Consider the following 16977-nt stretch of genomic DNA (forward strand, 5'->3'; position numbering starts at 1 on the left):
ATGGCAACTGTATGCATCAGCGTTTCTTGTTTTTTTTTTTTTAATGTATTTTTTCTTTTTGTATTAATATACGGTTATTTGCAAAATTGTGTTAGATTCAGTTATTTTTTCTGATTATATTTCACAATAGGTTATTACAAGATATTGACCGTAGCTCCCTGTACTATGCAGTAAATCCTGGTTGCGTATCTGTTTGCTGCATCCTGGTTTGTTAATCCCATACTCCTAGTTTGTCCCTCTTTCTCTCTCCCTGTCCTTCCTTGTTTGAATAGAGGGAAAGCGGACCACTGGGGGGCTTCTGGGCTCTCAAAGTCAGTTAACCAGCCCGGGACAGTTGGATCAGAACTTAACATTAGTCCCATGCCAGTTGTCAGAGGACCCGAGGGTGGGAACATCTAAGTAACCTCCAGTCACCTGCTACCTATTTGGGAAGATGAGACATGTATCTGTGAAAAGCTAGCAATGCAGTGTAGACCAGGGTTGATCCCCACCTGGAAGCTACTGGTGGCTGGGAGAGGAGCCTCTGAGCCTTAGTAAGGTGCCCAGCCAATCTGTGTACCAGGTACTGAGTAGAGACTGAATCCATACTATGTCTCACCTTCCTGGAGCTGTTTTTCAAATCTGTGTGGTTCCTCTTTGGATAAATCAAATGCATTGCTATTTTAAAGCATTACTGAGGGCATGTGTGTGTGTGTGTCATTTGGATCATTATCGATTTTTTTTTAATGAATGCACAACTCATGATGGTGAGGGAGGAGAGAACTGAAATGTTTTGATGTTAAGTAGAACCTGGTTCATTTTTAAAAAGCCTGAAACCTGGGGTGAAAACAAGCCTGTGATCAGCTCCTTGCTGAAATGGCTGGGCTGGGTCCAGAGACTTACCTGGGTCCTTCAAGGGATCAACTCTCCTGCCTGGACACTCGTGGGAGGGGAAGGGGAAGTGAGGCCAGCCCTTCTGGAGTTCTTCCCAGAAAGTACTATTAAAAGGATGGACCTAGAGTCTGTCATACACTGTGAAGTAAGTCAGAAGGAGAAAAACAAATATCGTATATTGCGGCATGAATATGAAATCTAGAAAAAATGGTCCAGATGAACCTATTTGCAGGGCAGGAACAGAGACGCAGACATAGAGAAGGGGCGTGTGGACACAGAGAGGTAAGGGGAGGGTGGGATGAATCGGGAGAGCAGTGACATACACAGACCAGCAGCCGTGAAATAGATCACTGGTGGGAAGCTGGTGTATAGCACGGGGAGCTCAGTTCAGTGCTCTTTGATGACCTAGATGGGTAGGATTGAGGGGGGAGCTGGCAGGGAGGTCCAAGAAGGAAAGGACATTATGTATACATATAGCTGACTCACTTCGTTGTATCACAGAAACTAATATACCATTGTAAAGCAATTATTTTTTTAAGTAAAATAAAAGGCGAGGACAATTAAAATCCATAATTGCAAAATTAAAAAAAAATTAAGATAAGGCAAGGCGTGATCCTTTCCAGGCTGTGAAGACAGAGGCCTCCTAAGGGAGAGGACCGTAGGCTGGGGTGAACTGCTTGTAGCCAATGCCACGCGGGACTCTTCCAGACCCGCAGGTGCCGGCCACGCAGTTTCCCGAGAGCAGATCCCACCGCCCGCCCTTCAGTGAGGCTGCTCCCCAGCAGGGCTGCCAGCCTGCGAGAAAGCGCGGGGAGAGGGCCTCTGTTTGTCCTCTTGGCCTCGGTCTTCCTCCTCTCTAAGGACCCTCGTGTGCCAGTGATGGATTCCAGGGAGTGAAAACGCGGGCCTGCCTGTGCCCCAGGCTCCCTGGCCCTTCTCCCCACCTTCGGCTCTGAGCTGCTTGTGGAGGTGGCACCGGGGAGGCAGAGCCACTCACCGGGGGTCTTTCTATTTCCCTGCAGCGTCCAGACTGCCGTGATCAACGTCTTTAAGGGGGGCGGCTTGCAGAGCAATGAGCTTTATGCGCTGAATGAAAACATCAGGTACGTGGCTGGCCAGCTGGGGACCCTCTCCTCCATGGGCCTGAACTGGGGCAGAGGGGCTACCCCTCACCGTCACTCCGGGAGCCTCACCTTGAGTTCTGTTTTCTGCTTGGTTCTTATTGCTGCTCCTGTTGGCTTTTCTGAATCTTTTCTGACTGTTCCGGGGCCCTTGTCTGTCTAGACTTCTGTTCCAGAGAGGGCCTGTCCATTTGTCCATGTATATAGTGCGTTGTGGCACAGGGGGTAGAGGGGGACATCTAGCAGCTGTCATTTACTCTGTAAACATTTCTTATGCCTGATTGACCATATTAGGCAGGATGGTCTGGTGCTTGGGAGTAGACTACTTAGGATTTTATAGCTGTTCTTTCTTTTACTAAAAGGTTTACCAACCTCTTTGTGCCTTGGCTTCCTCTTATATGAAATAGGGATAGGAAATGCGCCTACTTCCATAAGATTCTTGTGAGGTATTGAGTTACTGCATAAATAGTCTGTAAGAACAGAGTTGGAAACACATGAAGTACTTGGTACTTAGAGCTCTTACCATCATTGTCACTGTCATTGCTATTAGGTTTTGGTGATAAAACTCTCGATAAGATATGGTCCTTGAAGGGTTTGTCTTCCAGAATCTTCCCAGTAGTGTCCACTACTCGTTCATTCATTCATACATCAAATGTTTCAGCGCATCCCCATTAGCCAGGCACTGGAAACACAATAATGAACAAAGACAGAGGCAGACACTGCTTTTCCTGGAATTTACAATATGTTCAGTTGGGACAATAATCATTAGTCAACGGATCACACATATAACATGCATTAATAATAATGTACCTGTGACAGCTACCACAACACAATTACATGATGAGAGCCTGTGTCAGTAGGACTTGGTTTTGCCAAGGAGGCCAGGAATGGTGATGTGGTGCTTATGCTGTCATCTGATGGGTCAGTGGATGTAACTAAGCGAAGAGGGCTCCAGGTAGTGGCAACTGCAGGTGCAAAGGTCCTGCGGCAGCAACGGACCTGAGTGCAGGACTGAAAGTAAGCCCACTTGCCCAGAGCACTGGGGGTTGGGTGGTGGTGTGGTTGGATTTGTGTGTTGGTAAAAGGAGGGCAGAGAAGCAGGCATGGCCCAGAGCCCCAGGATCTCCTGGGGACAGGAAGTTGGACATCAACTCTTTTAATGGGCTGGTGTTCATTCCTCTTGGGTGTGTTAAGTGCAGAGCATCAAGGCTAAAGACCCAAGCCTGGAGTGGGCAGAACATTAAACAAGGCCATTATTCGAGTCCTGTTTACATTTAGTTAAGGCCTGTATTAGGGTCAGTGAAGTGTTTTAAGAGCTCTGCTTTCATGAAAACCTTTAGAGCTCAGAAATAAAGAGAGTTGTCTTAAATTTCTAGCCATGTGCTTGAATTTCACATAAGAATTACACAAATATGGAAAGACACAATAGGGATCATCTCACCCAAGGCCCCCTTTTTACAGAGGAGGAAACTGAGGCCCCGAGAAGTTGGGTGACAGGGGCAAAGCTGGGTCAGCCAACCCCCTGGTTGCAAAAACTGAGTTTCACTCTGAGAACTAAGATCCCCGCCTCTCTATGAATGTTCCTTAGCTCACAATAGATGTATAAATAAATAAAGTGGTGACTCAGGAACGTGCTAATTGTTCCTTGTATCAGGGGACGGATCCTGAAATTGTACTTAAAAACCATTGTTTGTGGGCAGTTAGGAAAAGTACGGGTCACGCCGGATTGCACCAGCCCTGTTAACCCATGGGCTACTCACCGAGAGGCCCACAGGTGCCAGCAGATCTAAGTGGGTGAAGCCAGCCTGGTTCCCCCTCCCGCTGGAAGAATGTAGGTCCAGTGTCATGCCATCTTATTTCTCAAGAAGAACCAGAGACTGAGATTTTTATGTGAAATTTCATATCATTTAAATGTTGATAAATGATCCAGATGTTCCCAAACATCGGTATAGGGCAAACAAAACACATCTGTGGGCTGAACTTGACCAAGGAGGTGCCCATTTGTGAGATCAGCCAGAACACGCATGGGAGGCTGATGGGAATGGTGCATCCCAGATTCTAGCACTAAGGACCCTTGAGTTGGGGGAAAGGGAGCTGACATGGATGGAGGTACCCGGAAAAGTGCCGGGTGCCTTTCACCTCCACCACACTCAACCCACCTCACAGAGCTGTCAGACAACCATTGTTCTCATTGTGTAGTCTGCCCACAAAATGATGGGCAAGAGAAGCTTGTCCAAGGTCACAAGTAGAATCAGAATGTGAACCTTTTCCTGAGGAACCTATTTGCAGGGCAGGAATATAGATGCAGACATAGGGAATGGACTTGTGGACACAGTGGGGAATGAGAGAGCGGGATGAATTAAGATAGTAGGGATTTCTTTGGAAGGAATGATGCTAAAGCTGAAACTCCAGTACTTTGGCCACTTCATGCGAAGAGTTGACTCATTGGAAAAGACTGTGATGCTGGGAGGGATTGGGGGCAGGAGGAGAAGGGGACGACAGAGGATGAGATGGCTGGATGGCATCACTGACTCGGACATGAGTCTGAGTGAACTTCAGGAGTTGGTGCTGGACAGTGAGGCCTGGCGTGCTGCGATTCATGGGGTCGCAAAGAGTTGGACACGACTGAGCGACTGACCTGAACTGAACTGAACTGACATATATATACACCACCAGGTGTAAAATAAATAGCTAGTGGGAAGTTGCTGTGTAACACAGGGAGCTCTCTGACAAACCTAGAGGGGCTGGGATGGGGTGCAGGCATGGGAGGGAGGTTCAGGAGGGAGGGGATATATGTATACTTATGGCTGATTCACGTTGTTCTGTGGCAGAAACAAATACAACATTGTAAAGCAATTACCCTCCAATTAAAAATTAAAAACAAACAAGAATGAATCCTTGTCTGATTCAGACACCTATGTTAGTTTGTTCGGGCTGCCGTACAAACACCATAGACTGGGTGACTTAAACAATAGATGTTTATTTCTCTCTGATCTGGAAGCTGGGAAGTCCAAGGTCAAGGTGCTGGCAGACTGAGCTCCTGGTGAGAGCTCTGTCCCTGGCTGCCCTCCTGCTGTGTCCTGGCACAGCCCCTCTGTGTGCACGGAGGAGAGGGCATGCTCTGGTGTCTGTTCTTGTAAGGATGCTAATCCCAGCATGTGTGTTGAGGGCCCTACCTGTATCACCTCGTCAGAATCTAATTATTTCCCAAAGGCCTCGTCTCCAGATACTATCACACATAGGGCTTCAACATATGAATTTGGGGGGTGGGAAGGGGTGGAGATACAAGTCAGCCTGCAGTGAAACCTGTATTCTTCGCACTGCATGATCGTGTCAGAGAGAGAGGTTTTAGCTGGAAGAAGGGTTAAGCCAATGGTCTTGATCTTTCTTTCTGCCATGGTTCCATTCCTGAGGCCTCCCAGGCCCCATCTCTCACCATGAGCTTTGATTCTTAACATCCTCCGAGGACCACAACACTCCCCCAACACTCCTTTCCAGTACTGGGTTTAGTGTTAGGTGTTGGATATTCCTCTGTTTTGAGGATGATGAGAAACACATATGGTTGGGGTTTGAGGTTAATTGCCCGGATGTGAATTGGGCCCAGAATACATCAGAGCTGTCAAAAACCGGACTTCCAATGACCATGCTGTGGACCATCTATCCTCTGTCCTTCTTGAGGCTGGTTATTAGAATGGATGTGGGCTTTCCCAGCACAGACACTCAGAGTGTACCTGAGAACATGAAACGCATCCCAGACTTTGTATGACCTGGTTGTCCCTAGTTAAGTAAGTGAACCCTTGTCTGCAAGAGCCAACATGGAAATAAACACAGCTGCCTTTATTTCAGTAATTAAAACACCAAAACAGGCATGCTAGTCTCTGGTTACATTCAGATAGACAGGTTTTGGTTTTTCTTCTCTCTCTTTCTTTCTCTAAGAAGACCTGTTCGCAGAATGCAAGTGCCAACTCACTAGCATTGAGACGCCACCAGGTGGGATGAGGGGCAGAGGCAGTAGGGATGAGGGAGGAAGATGTGGAGGGAAAGAAGGCTGTTACTCTCAACCCCATTATTCAATCAGTTATGACAATTCTATGTGCAGGAAGATCCCTGCCAGATTCAAGAGAATTGTTTAACTTCAGAGAGCAGCTTTTGGTAAGGGATGAAGATTAGACCAGCTATGTGACCATGGCTTATCCAAGTCTCTGTTCTTTGTTTTACGAAATAAGGATAATGACATCAAAATCATAGTGATTGGGAGTTCTGAGATAATGCCAAAAGTGTTATTAGTACAAGAGCTGGTGTTTAATAGATGTTAGCCATTATTATTTGTATTGTGAAAATTTAGCGATAGTAAAGTGATAAATGCTGCCTGAGTACCTTGCATGCAAGCACAGGAGAGTGTGACCAGTCGCCTCGTGAGCAGTACTATATAACGAGTTCTCTTATTGTTTCGATGAGGTGAGCTGACTTTGAACTAGAAAGATCCAGGCCAGGCTGCTCCAAGAATGTGCTGGCCTGGGAGTGAGGGTGAGGCTAAGTTCTTACAAGGAGAGCCAGCTGTTTCTCCTTTCTGCAGAGGAAAGACCAAGAGGAAATGACTCTCAGTTCTTCATTCTACTCCAGCCAAACAGTAATAAACTTTGATGGATTATCCAAGTCCAATGTCAAAACCTAAATCCGCTTCCCCAGGTTACCCCAGCCAGCCCTGGCCATCTTCCTAATTGTGGAGTTAGTGTGTTCCCTGGGAAACGTGAATTCATGTAAATATTAGCCAATGCAAAGGATCACCAAAAAGGTAAGTTTTATATAACTGGGTCCCCAAATGCAGTTGTTACAAATGATTGGTGTTTTCTTCTAAGACATGTCTCCATGTCTAAAAAATGAACTCCAGTTTAAACATTGGCAGATAGACTTTGGGATAGTTCTGAGGAAGAACTCTGAACTAAGGATGGTCAGGTTCTAAAATAGATCATTAGATCAAGAGAAGGATGCGGAGAACTTTTAAGACCAAATTCATCAGGAATTGTTGTTCAGTTGCTAAGTTGTGTCCGACTCTGCAATTCCATGGACTGCAGCACTCCAGGCTTCCTTGTCTTTCACTATCTCCTGGAGTGAGCTTGAACTCATGTCCACTGAGTCAGTGATGCCATCCAACATCACATCCTCTGTAGCCCCCTTCTCCTCCTGCCTTCAGTCTTTCCCAGCATCTAGTTTTTTCCCAGTGAATCAGCTCTTTACATCAGGTGGCCACCTCAATAAAGTGGCAAATTTTCCCTAAATTAAAGCCAGGGCTCATGGTCTGTCAATGTGAAGACCATGAATCAGATTATTTTCTGTTGAAACTGCCTTAGAAAATGACCCCTCAGAATAGACATATTCTAGTGAAACCCTTGTTATCACAACCCACAATTCTGTCTGCCCTGGCGTGGGCTGGACCTGAGTCTGTTCTTGGTTTAAATTCTCTATGGGGCATCAGTGCGGTTTTGAACGCCCCTCTCCAGCCTCCATCCTAATGGGGCTGCATTTTGAGAGTGGGGACAAGTCTGGGTTAGAGGTTTGGGTTTCATGAGCTTTCCCAGGAACAAGAGTGGCCAAACGAAGACAGGGAAGCATGCTCCTGCTAAAACATTCTTTTCAGTAACTAGTCCACTGATTGTAGAAAGTTAGGAGAGTGTGAGAAAGCTACTGTTTATGTGTCCTGGTTCTTAGGAGCCTATGCAAGTAGGTTCTTAAAAGTACTTTCAGTTTGTGGTTGGCTGGAGGTGGGGGGTGGGGGTAGACAGAGAGAGAGGGATCATTGATGGCTTTCTTTCATTTCATCAGTGAATATTTGTGGACTGTCTGTCAGATCCTGGGGCAGCCGTTGGGGTGGGTAGTTCTTGCTCTTACGGAACGTCCCACAGATTGAGATGAAGGAACTGAATAAGCAGCTATCAAGTGATATTTTAAGTCTGGTGGTGAGAGAATCCAGAGTGCTGGGGAAGTGTGAGGTGGGGAGTGGCCACCATTAGATCTGGGAGAGGGTGCCCTGTTGAAATCTGTAGGATGGGGTAGGTGAGAGTCAGGTAGAAAGGGCAAGTGAGGAGAGAAAAATCTTGCCACCCATCTCTCCATACCTTTTCACCCCTCCTTCTTCCTGGGGAGATTTTTTTTTTTTCTCAGCAGAAATAAATGCTCACAGATGGAGGTTTCCGGAAACCAGAGATGAGTTATCTGCAGCTGGCCTAAGGCAGGAAACTCACATTTTCCTTCTCTCTCCAACCACCCTGCTTCTGTTCTTGTTGGGAGGGAGGCGTTGTGAAGGAAACCCCAAAGATTTTCAAGGAAAGAGGAGGTTCCAAGAACTGAGCTCCATCTCCGACAGGTTGGAGTTGAAATGTCTTTGTTCTGAGTCAGCTGGCCGCCCAAGTCCCAGAGCGGAGCTCCGCCTCAGCTGGGTCCAGCCCTGGGAGGAATCTGTTGACCCAACTGAGATCTGCAGCTGGGGCAAGAGCTGGGAGGGGAGGAGAGGAGAACCCAGATGGAACCCGCAGGTTAGCAGAGGGGACCGGTCTGAGTCAAGATTCCATGACATAATAGCAGACTTCAGTAGAACATTGATTTAGTGCGTGCCAGGCTCTGTGTGTTAACTCTGGTAAAACTCACCACACTGTTGTGATCTGGGTGCTGCTGTATCTTCCTTTTATAGATGAGGAAATAGAGGCACAGAGAGGTGGGATAACTGGCCCAGAGTTTACAGAGCTAGTTAGCAGCTGACCTGAGACTTGTGCTTGAGCTTCCCATGTTCCTTAGCAAACAGTCAGTGAGGGACTTCCCTGGTGATCCTGTGGTTAAGAATTCACCTTCCAATGCAGAAGATGTGGGTTTGATTCTTGGTCGGGAAACTAAGATCCCACATGCCCACTTGGGCAGCTACTGAACCCAGGGCTGCACCAAAAGCTCCTGCCTGCAGCAGCTAATACCTGATGCAGCCAAATAAATATATAGGGAAATAAAATTAAAAAACAAACAGAAGAATAAGAACAACAACAACCGAAAAAAGGTAAGTGGGCTCCAAGAGGCGCATGATGGGCACTGTCCAGATTTAAGCCTGATTCCCCTGGACAGAGGTTCATGAACAGATCATCAAATGGTTGGGGCATTGTCTTCTGAGAACCCTCATTTGAGAGCCCTTCAGGCAAGATGTCTTTCTGGCCCAGGTTGCTCTGCCTGATTACAACATGTTGACACCTTGTGTCTGCTCTGGTTGAGAAAGAGCCTTATCTATGGGGGCAGGAAGAGTAATTTGAGGGAAGGAGCTCATGAGAAACCTCCAGGACCAGCCCATGCGGTGGCTGGCCTGCACAGCATCTGGGCATCTGCCCTGAAAACCCAGAGCTCTCTGGAAAGTTTACACTGGGCAGTGCTGGACTTGGAGCTGGTCAACTGGTCAGCGGGACCAAGACCTGGCTGCTGGCTTCCGCCGAGTTTGCTGTACTGTTGGTGCCCGTCTCTGTCCCTCACTCACCTTTTCTGCCTGCCCCTGTGGGCGTGGGGGCGGGTACCACTGCCTGGTGTTCAGGTGGGCCTCTGTTTGAGTTGGGATCTGCCGGTGCGTATGGCCTCAGGCAAGGCTGTGAGTGTCAAGTCTCCTTGTCTTCAAAACAAGGATAAATTCCTACTTTAAAGGCTACTGGAGAATTTCAGATGCTGTGTGCCAGCTGCTTAGCACAGTACGAATGACATAATGTATAGCTCTGGAAATGCTCGCTGTTGGCTTTCTCCATCTTTTTCACTGTCCCCATTGCCACCCATGTGGTTCAGAATATAGAAAGGTGTGAGAGTCCTAGCGTTTTATCTGAGTCATGCACACGATCTCTGATGGGCCCCTATAGAATGGGGGCCTGTGAGGAAAGGTCGTTTCCATGTTTTCCTGCTTAAAGGATGCCGCTGCCTTGAAACACACCCTGTTGTAGATGTGAGGTGGGTGATCTTGGGAGAATTTAATGATCAAATCTGAGAGGCACTGACTAGCTTAAGATCAGGATCCTGTAAGGTTCCCTCTGTTCCTGGACCCTGAGGGTGTTGGCCAGATCCTGCCAAGAGGCCTGGGGCAGCTGCCGATGGTCATGTGACACAGAAGTACTACCCAACTGATATGGTTTCCCCAATCACGCTGGCTAGATGTTAGCCCCGAGGCATCTCTCTCTAAGCTGTTTCATCATCCTTTGGAATTTTGCTACTTTGGGGCTTGTGCTCAGGGGAGATTGTGGCTCACATCACAGGTGGTTTCTCTGCGTCATTTCTGCCACTTCCTGCCCTGCCTGCCATTCAGTCATCCCTCTGCCTCTCAACTGGCTAGAATCCAGCTTCTGTGCCTCATTTACCATCGAGCCCACAGAAGTGGGAAGTTGAGTTGACAAGATGGTGCGGGGTGAGATGGCAGGCCTGTGTAATAACAGGAAATCCTGTCATCTGGGGTGGTGTCTCACCCGGTCAGCCTGGAGGGTGGGGGGTGAGATAACACAGATCAGGGAGTGAGTGGTTCCCCATTTCTCCTTATTATGGCCCTTTTGGCTTCTGACTGAACTTCATGCCCTGTTTCCCTTTTGGGTTGAGTCCCACATAAACATTCACTTCCCTTTACTCTCAAGTCCCCACTTCCTTCTCATTCTAGCTCAATGGTTGCTGGTGGTGGTGATGGTGATGATGATTGTGGTGGTGATTGTACTGATGGTGGTGGTGATGGTGTTGATGTGGGGTGGTGGTGCTCGTAAGGGTGGTGGTGGTGGTGGTGGTGATGGTGGTAATGGTGATGGGGGGGGTAGTGATGGGGTGGTGCTTGTAACGAGTGGTGATGGTGATGGGGGGTAGTGATGGGGTGGTGCTTGTAACGAGTGGTGATGGTGATGGGGGGTAGTGATGGGGTGGTGCTTGTAACGAGTGGTGTTGGTGATGATGGGGGTGGTGATGGGGTGGTGCTTGTAACGAGTGGTGGTGGTGATGGGGGGTAGTGATGGGGTGGTGCTTGTAACGAGTGGTGATGATGGGGGGTAGTGATGGGGTGGTGCTTGTAACGAGTGGTGATGGTGATGGGGGGTAGTGATGGGGTGGTGCTTGTAACGAGTGGTGATGGTGATGGGGGGTAGTGATGGGGTGGTGCTTGTAACGAGTGGTGATGGTGATGGGGGGTAGTGATGGGGTGGTGCTTGTAACGAGTGGTGGTGATGGGGGTAGTGATGGGGTGGTGCTTGTAACGAGTGGTGATGGTGATGATGGGGGTGGTGATGGGGTGGTGCTTGTAACGAGTGGTGATGGTGATGATGTGGGGTAGTGATGGGGTGGTGCTTGTAACGAGTGGTGGTGATGGGGGTAGTGATGGGGTGGTGCTTGTAACGAGTGGTGGTGATGGGGGGTAGTGATTGGGTGGTGCTTGTAACGAGTGGTGATGGTGATGATGTGGGGTAGTGATGGGGTGGTGCTTGTAACGAGTGGTGATGGTGATGGGGGGGTAGTGATGGGGTGGTGCTTGTAACGAGTGGTGATGGTGATGGGGGGTAGTGATGGGGTGGTGCTTGTAACGAGTGGTGGTGGTGATGATGTGGGGTAGTGATGGGGTGGTGCTTGTAACAAGTGGTGGTGGTGATGATGTGGGGTAGTGATGGGGTGGTGCTTGTAATGAGTGGTGGTGGTGGTGTTGGTGATGGTGGTGTTGGTGATGATGGGGGTGGTGATGGGGGTGGTGGTGACGTTGGTGATGGGGGTGGTGGGGGTGTTGACACTTGCCAGGCTTTGCGGTATGCCAGGCACTGTTCTATAAACTCACCACTCAAAGATTAACTAATTTACCCTTGCAGGAGTGGGTAGTTTTATTATCCTCAAATTCCAGTTGAGGAAACAGGTACAAGGGATTAACTTGTAAGTTAACGTGTACAAGATATTGCTAACCACAGGGTTCAGACCCAGGTCTTAATGAAACTGCACTCTTAATGAAACTCTTCTCCTCTCTATCCTAAGCCCACTGCACACCCTCCTCAGTAACCTCTGAGGTTCCATTTTCTTGTGTCTAAAAAGCAGTAATATCACTATCACCTAACAGTTTTAGGCTTAAATGAGGAGACACATGTACATTATTGACAGTGGCACCTGGCACTTAGTAAGCGCTCAGTAAACTTTAATTGGGAAAAAAAGTCAGGCTCCTTCCTAGGAGCAATTGGTTTTTTAGTCATTATTATGAATTGCTCCAATATGTAATTACTTTCCTGTATCCTGGGAAGAATCCGGAGAAAAGGATGGAGAAAGAGGAAGGGAGGCTGCGGATCTCTGTGCCGCTGTGTCCAGGAGAAACATGCAGCCAAGGTTTTGGGAACCAGGTTTTCCATCTCTTCTGTATGGAGGGGGCCACAAAGCACAGGCTCTTTAATCCTGTCTTTCTTCTGCTTTTCTCTTCTTTCTTGTACTTTACAAGCTAAACTGGAAAACGTAGTGAGGCAGATTATAGAGTTCAGTGGTCCCTCTGTGGATTAAATCTGTGCATCCCTAATGCCTTCATCCTTTCCATTTGGGGACAAGATGGTAACCTGTCTCCTGAGAGAGTGGTCCCGACGGTGAGGAATCATTGTCTGAGCTCTTCTATCTTCCTTTCCTAGCACTTCACACCGTGTCTGACACACAGTAGGTTTTCAGGAAATGCTTGTGACTTGGTGGAATTAACTCCTGGGGTCCTGATGTTAGTCCCCTGTTCCTGTTTTGGTGGAGAAGCTACTGCCAAGTTCCCCTTGAGATGACGCTTCAGGGCCGAGAGGCAGAAAATCCCTTTCTCTCACTTCAGCTAAGGCCAGGGTAGAGTTTTTCAGAAGTGCCCTTTCTTTGTAAACCAAGTGCAAGCAGAGCAAACACAGAGTATACAAATCGACAGCGGATCCCACACTGACTCAGCGGCTGCCTGCTCTCAGCTTGGCCAGCGAGCTCTGACCTCACCTCACCCCACGCTCTCTGTGTTAAGATCTCGAGTTACCCGCCCTGGGGTGGGTTTGCACTGGCAGATTCTCAGGCCTTGTGGGATTCTGTTCCCCGAGGTCAGTCTGCTTCCTGATACCGTACCCTTGATGTGGGGAACACATTCCCACAATTCCTTCTCGGCCTCGAGCCATCCGCTGGTAACCTTGGTGGTGGTTATCGTTAATTAGAAACCATCGTTTTTAGGGGTTTTGAGTAGGACATGTTGACCATGTACTCCCAGATTTTAAATATCTAAGGAATCTCCCTTCCCTGCACTCCAGAAACCCAGTTCCTACTCCCCTGCCAAAGATCAGTTTTATTATAGTCATTTATTGGCTATTCTTCCAGAGTTCCTTTATACATACAGAAGGAATACTTACAGAAAAGCAGCTGGGGATACTTACTCGACACTTTATATGAGGCCCACAAACTGGGGTCTGATGAGGTGATTTGGTGTCTATAGCACTGCATTTCCCAACTTCAAGGAATAAAGTTTTCTAAAGTGCTTTGTTGCCCGACTTAATTTCTAGTAACAGCTTCAACCTTTTTTTTTTAATTAATATATTTATTTTAATTGGAGGCTAATTAGTTTACAATTCTGTGGTGCCATACATCGACATGAATCAGCCATGGGTGTACATATGTCCTGAACCGCCCCCTCCCACCTCCGTCCCCTTCAGCCTTCTGTAGCCTCCTGTGTCCATGGGGATTCTCTAGGCAAGAATACTGGAGTGGGTTGCCATGCCCACCTCCAGGGGATCTTCTCAACCCAGGGATTGAACCCGTGTCTCCTGTGATTCCTGCACTGCAGGCAGATTCTTTACCACTGAGCCACCTGGGAAGCCCCAGCAGAGTGTTTTGTAGCCCGACTTAATTTCCAGTAACAGCTTCAACTTTCTGTAGCCTTCTTTTTGGGGAGATAGAGGGGAGAAGACATTTATAATGTATTTACAGATAATTTTGAAAATGCAAGTTTGTTTTGCCTGTTTAAAAATTAAGGTACTGCGTGTGTGTGTGTGTGTGTGCGCGCGCGCGCGCACGTGCGCGCACGCGCTTAGTCGCTTCATTCATGTCCGGCTGTGTGACCCCATGGGCTGTAACCTGCCAGGCTCCTCTGTTCATGGGATTCTCCAGGCAAGAATTCTGGAGTGGGTTACTGTCCCCTCCTCCAGGGGATCTTTCCAACTCAGTGATCAAACCCGTGTCTCTTACGTCTCCTGCACTGGCAGGCAGGCTCTTTTACCACTAGTACCACCTGGGAAGCCCCAAGGTACCATGTATTTTAGTTCAAAGGGCCACTTGGACACCAAATCGTATAGTTATGACAGAACAGCAAGTTAGAGCAGATTTGACTTGAATTTGTTGATATTGTGTACATAAAAAACCATATATATATTTCTTTTCTCTTCCCATATTATACATACTGTTCTGCAACTTACTTAAAAAAAAAAACTTAATGTAATGTAGGCATCTTCATATCATTACTAAGAGCACTTCTTTATTTCCTCTTTTTTTTTCTATGGTTACTTAGAACTTCATTGTATGAGTGAACCAAATTTTTATGAGCACTTTATTGGTGCAATTTATGTTAATTCTTATATTTCATTGCAGCAGAAACCTTGTACATATATGCATTGACCTTGTCTAAGCAGTAACATGTGCAGACAGAAATAAGACAGGATTTTGTAAGGGACAGGTAGCTTGCTGATTTACCCACCAGTAGAATGTTGATTTAAGTGATCAGGTAAGGTCCATTCTGTTCTGGTAACTCTGTAATAAAAATACCTAGTGGAGAGGGTTTTGAACTTGGGATTTGATAAAAGGACAATTGCACGGTTCTCTTACAAGATCTGGTTATAGTCCATTACGTTTAATGTATGTAAAGCAGATTTCCACACCTGTGTCTGGTCACGCTTCAGTAAAGAACTGAGGACCACCCTTATCAGTGTGGTGGGAGCACCTGTTTATATTCTGCTTCTTTATTCATATCCATCAGCATCTTGCTGCCCTGGGATGGCTGCTGCTAGCTTCTGAGTCCTTTTTGCTATGCCTTTGTCTTGGCAGTTGCAACAAGTTCACTCTTTAGTCTCTGCGCCTTTATGAGCTGGTTTCGATCTCGAGCTTTGTCTTCTTGTAACGCTCTGCAGAACTCTGAGGTTGGCCATGACTTGATGGAGCCCTGGCTGAAACCTTAGGGTGCTGTACCGTTCCTGTCACTGGCAGGGGAGGAGACCCCTTGAAGTCCTCAGTTGGGTAGCATCACGGTGCCCCCAGGGTGCCACTGTGAAAATCCCTGGGCAATAATCACCTGCTTAATCACGTCCAGTCCCAGTCAACAGTGATTACTCCCCTGCCATGCTCCAGGAGGTTTCCCTAGCTCTTGACTTTGAAGGCCCTACTCTTACCGCTGAAGTCTCTTTCTCGATTTTACCTGAAGCATCTTCATGAGTACAGCATTCTCCCAGTGTGGCTTCCTTGAGACACCAATTCCATAGCATGCAGTTTAGTCTCAGAACCGTGTTGACCCCTCCACATTGTGGGCCCCAAAGATACACTTGAGCAGCTCTGTTAGTAGTAACTGACTGTGTTGACTTGTTTCCCCCACTTTTTGATGAAGCTTGGCTCCTTCACCTGTGGTTTTGAGACTTCCCAGTGGCCGTGAAGACCTTGTTGGGAGCCAGCAGCCAGGAGCAGCTTCCCTGCCTCTTCCTGTCCCAGGGCCTCCCTCTGGGACTGCCCACTTGATTTCCGTGTCTGGTCTGAGAGATGCCTCTAGCCTTGAAGTCCAGCCGGGACCCACCTGCTCTTGGCCTGGTGACCGAGGAAGACTTCCCTGGCTCGGTCAAATCTCCACACGTGTCGGTGAACCTTAGGTTCTGTGGGTGGGGTGGCCTTCTGATTTCTTGGATCAGAAAATGCAGTTCTCTTGGATCTCAAAATGCAGTGTCCACCACAGACACATCTTCGGTCCTAGGAAAAAGAAGGTATTTTCCTTGCTCAGTGTGGGTTTTCAGCATTCGAGGGTTCTTCCTGGTACAAAAGTTTAGGTCATGGGTGTTTCTTCTTCTTGTGACCCAATCTTGTGGTGTCTGTCTTCTGCACCTTGTGACATCTTGCTGTAACAACTTCCTGTTTATCCGACACGTGGGAACGCATCGTTTTGAGGAGTTAAAACCCAGTCGGTGTGTTCAGAAGTTTGAATGTTTGCTCCTTAGTAACTGTGGCTGATGGGATGCGTAAATAAAGTAATTGGATGTTCTGAAGGCTTTCTTCTTTAGGGAACTCACTGGATTCTTGGCTTCAGCTTCCTCACCTTGTTTGGGTTAAATTAAAGAAAGACTAGGAGCGATGGTCGCGTGATTTGTCACGGGGAGAAGGAGGTCTGGTGCCAATACCCCCATTTTTCATTTTCTTTTTTTTTGTGTGTGTGTAGCTCTTAAGGCTCTTTGAACTTATCTTGGGAGTGTATTGATTAACTCGCTGGCTCTTCATAACCCTCCCTGCAAAGATGTAAGCTCCTTGAGAACAGAAACCTCGCCTGTTCTTGTTCTCTTCTGTATGCCTGGTGCTAGAACAATGTCTGGCACATAAAGGGCAGCTGAATGAATGTTGGTGCTGGATAAATAAAATAGACCCGTTCTCCCCTGAAGGACTTTTCAGCCGCTCGGGGATGGGCAATGAGACCACCGAAACCATGGTACCTGAATATGTTCTTCCATGAATTTTCGAGGCAAGACAGGGTAGAGTTATGCAAAAACGCTGAATTTGCAGAAGAAGTTTGAACGTTAACTATGCCACTGACTTATTTGGGAGACCTCTCTGTGCCTCAATTTCTTTATCTATACATGAGGGATAAAAATTGCTCCCCCCACACACATACTTTCTAATACTTGGATGAAGAATGCATGCAAAATGCATTTTAAACCAGGAAGTCTGCAGAGATGGGGGAATTAATTACACAGTTGTGGTATTCCTCTTCCTTATCTTTTGCTGCACGTGAAGC

At 47.4% G+C, this 16977-nt stretch overlaps 1 protein-coding gene across 1 annotated transcript in view; it reads left to right on the forward strand.

Annotated features, from left to right (window-relative positions):
- PRR5L (proline rich 5 like) overlaps positions 1–16977 on the forward strand; it is a 79919-nt gene that overhangs the window by 23263 nt on the left and 39679 nt on the right. Inside the window, exon 3 of the mRNA XM_055547773.1 lies at positions 1896–1976. Coding sequence (XP_055403748.1) covers positions 1896–1976 — 81 coding nt within the window. The remainder of the gene's footprint in view (positions 1–1895; positions 1977–16977) is intronic.

The sequence above is a fragment of the Bubalus kerabau genome, chromosome 15, assembly GCF_029407905.1.
Source record: "Bubalus kerabau isolate K-KA32 ecotype Philippines breed swamp buffalo chromosome 15, PCC_UOA_SB_1v2, whole genome shotgun sequence".
NCBI classification, from domain to species: Eukaryota; Metazoa; Chordata; class Mammalia; order Artiodactyla; family Bovidae; genus Bubalus; species Bubalus kerabau.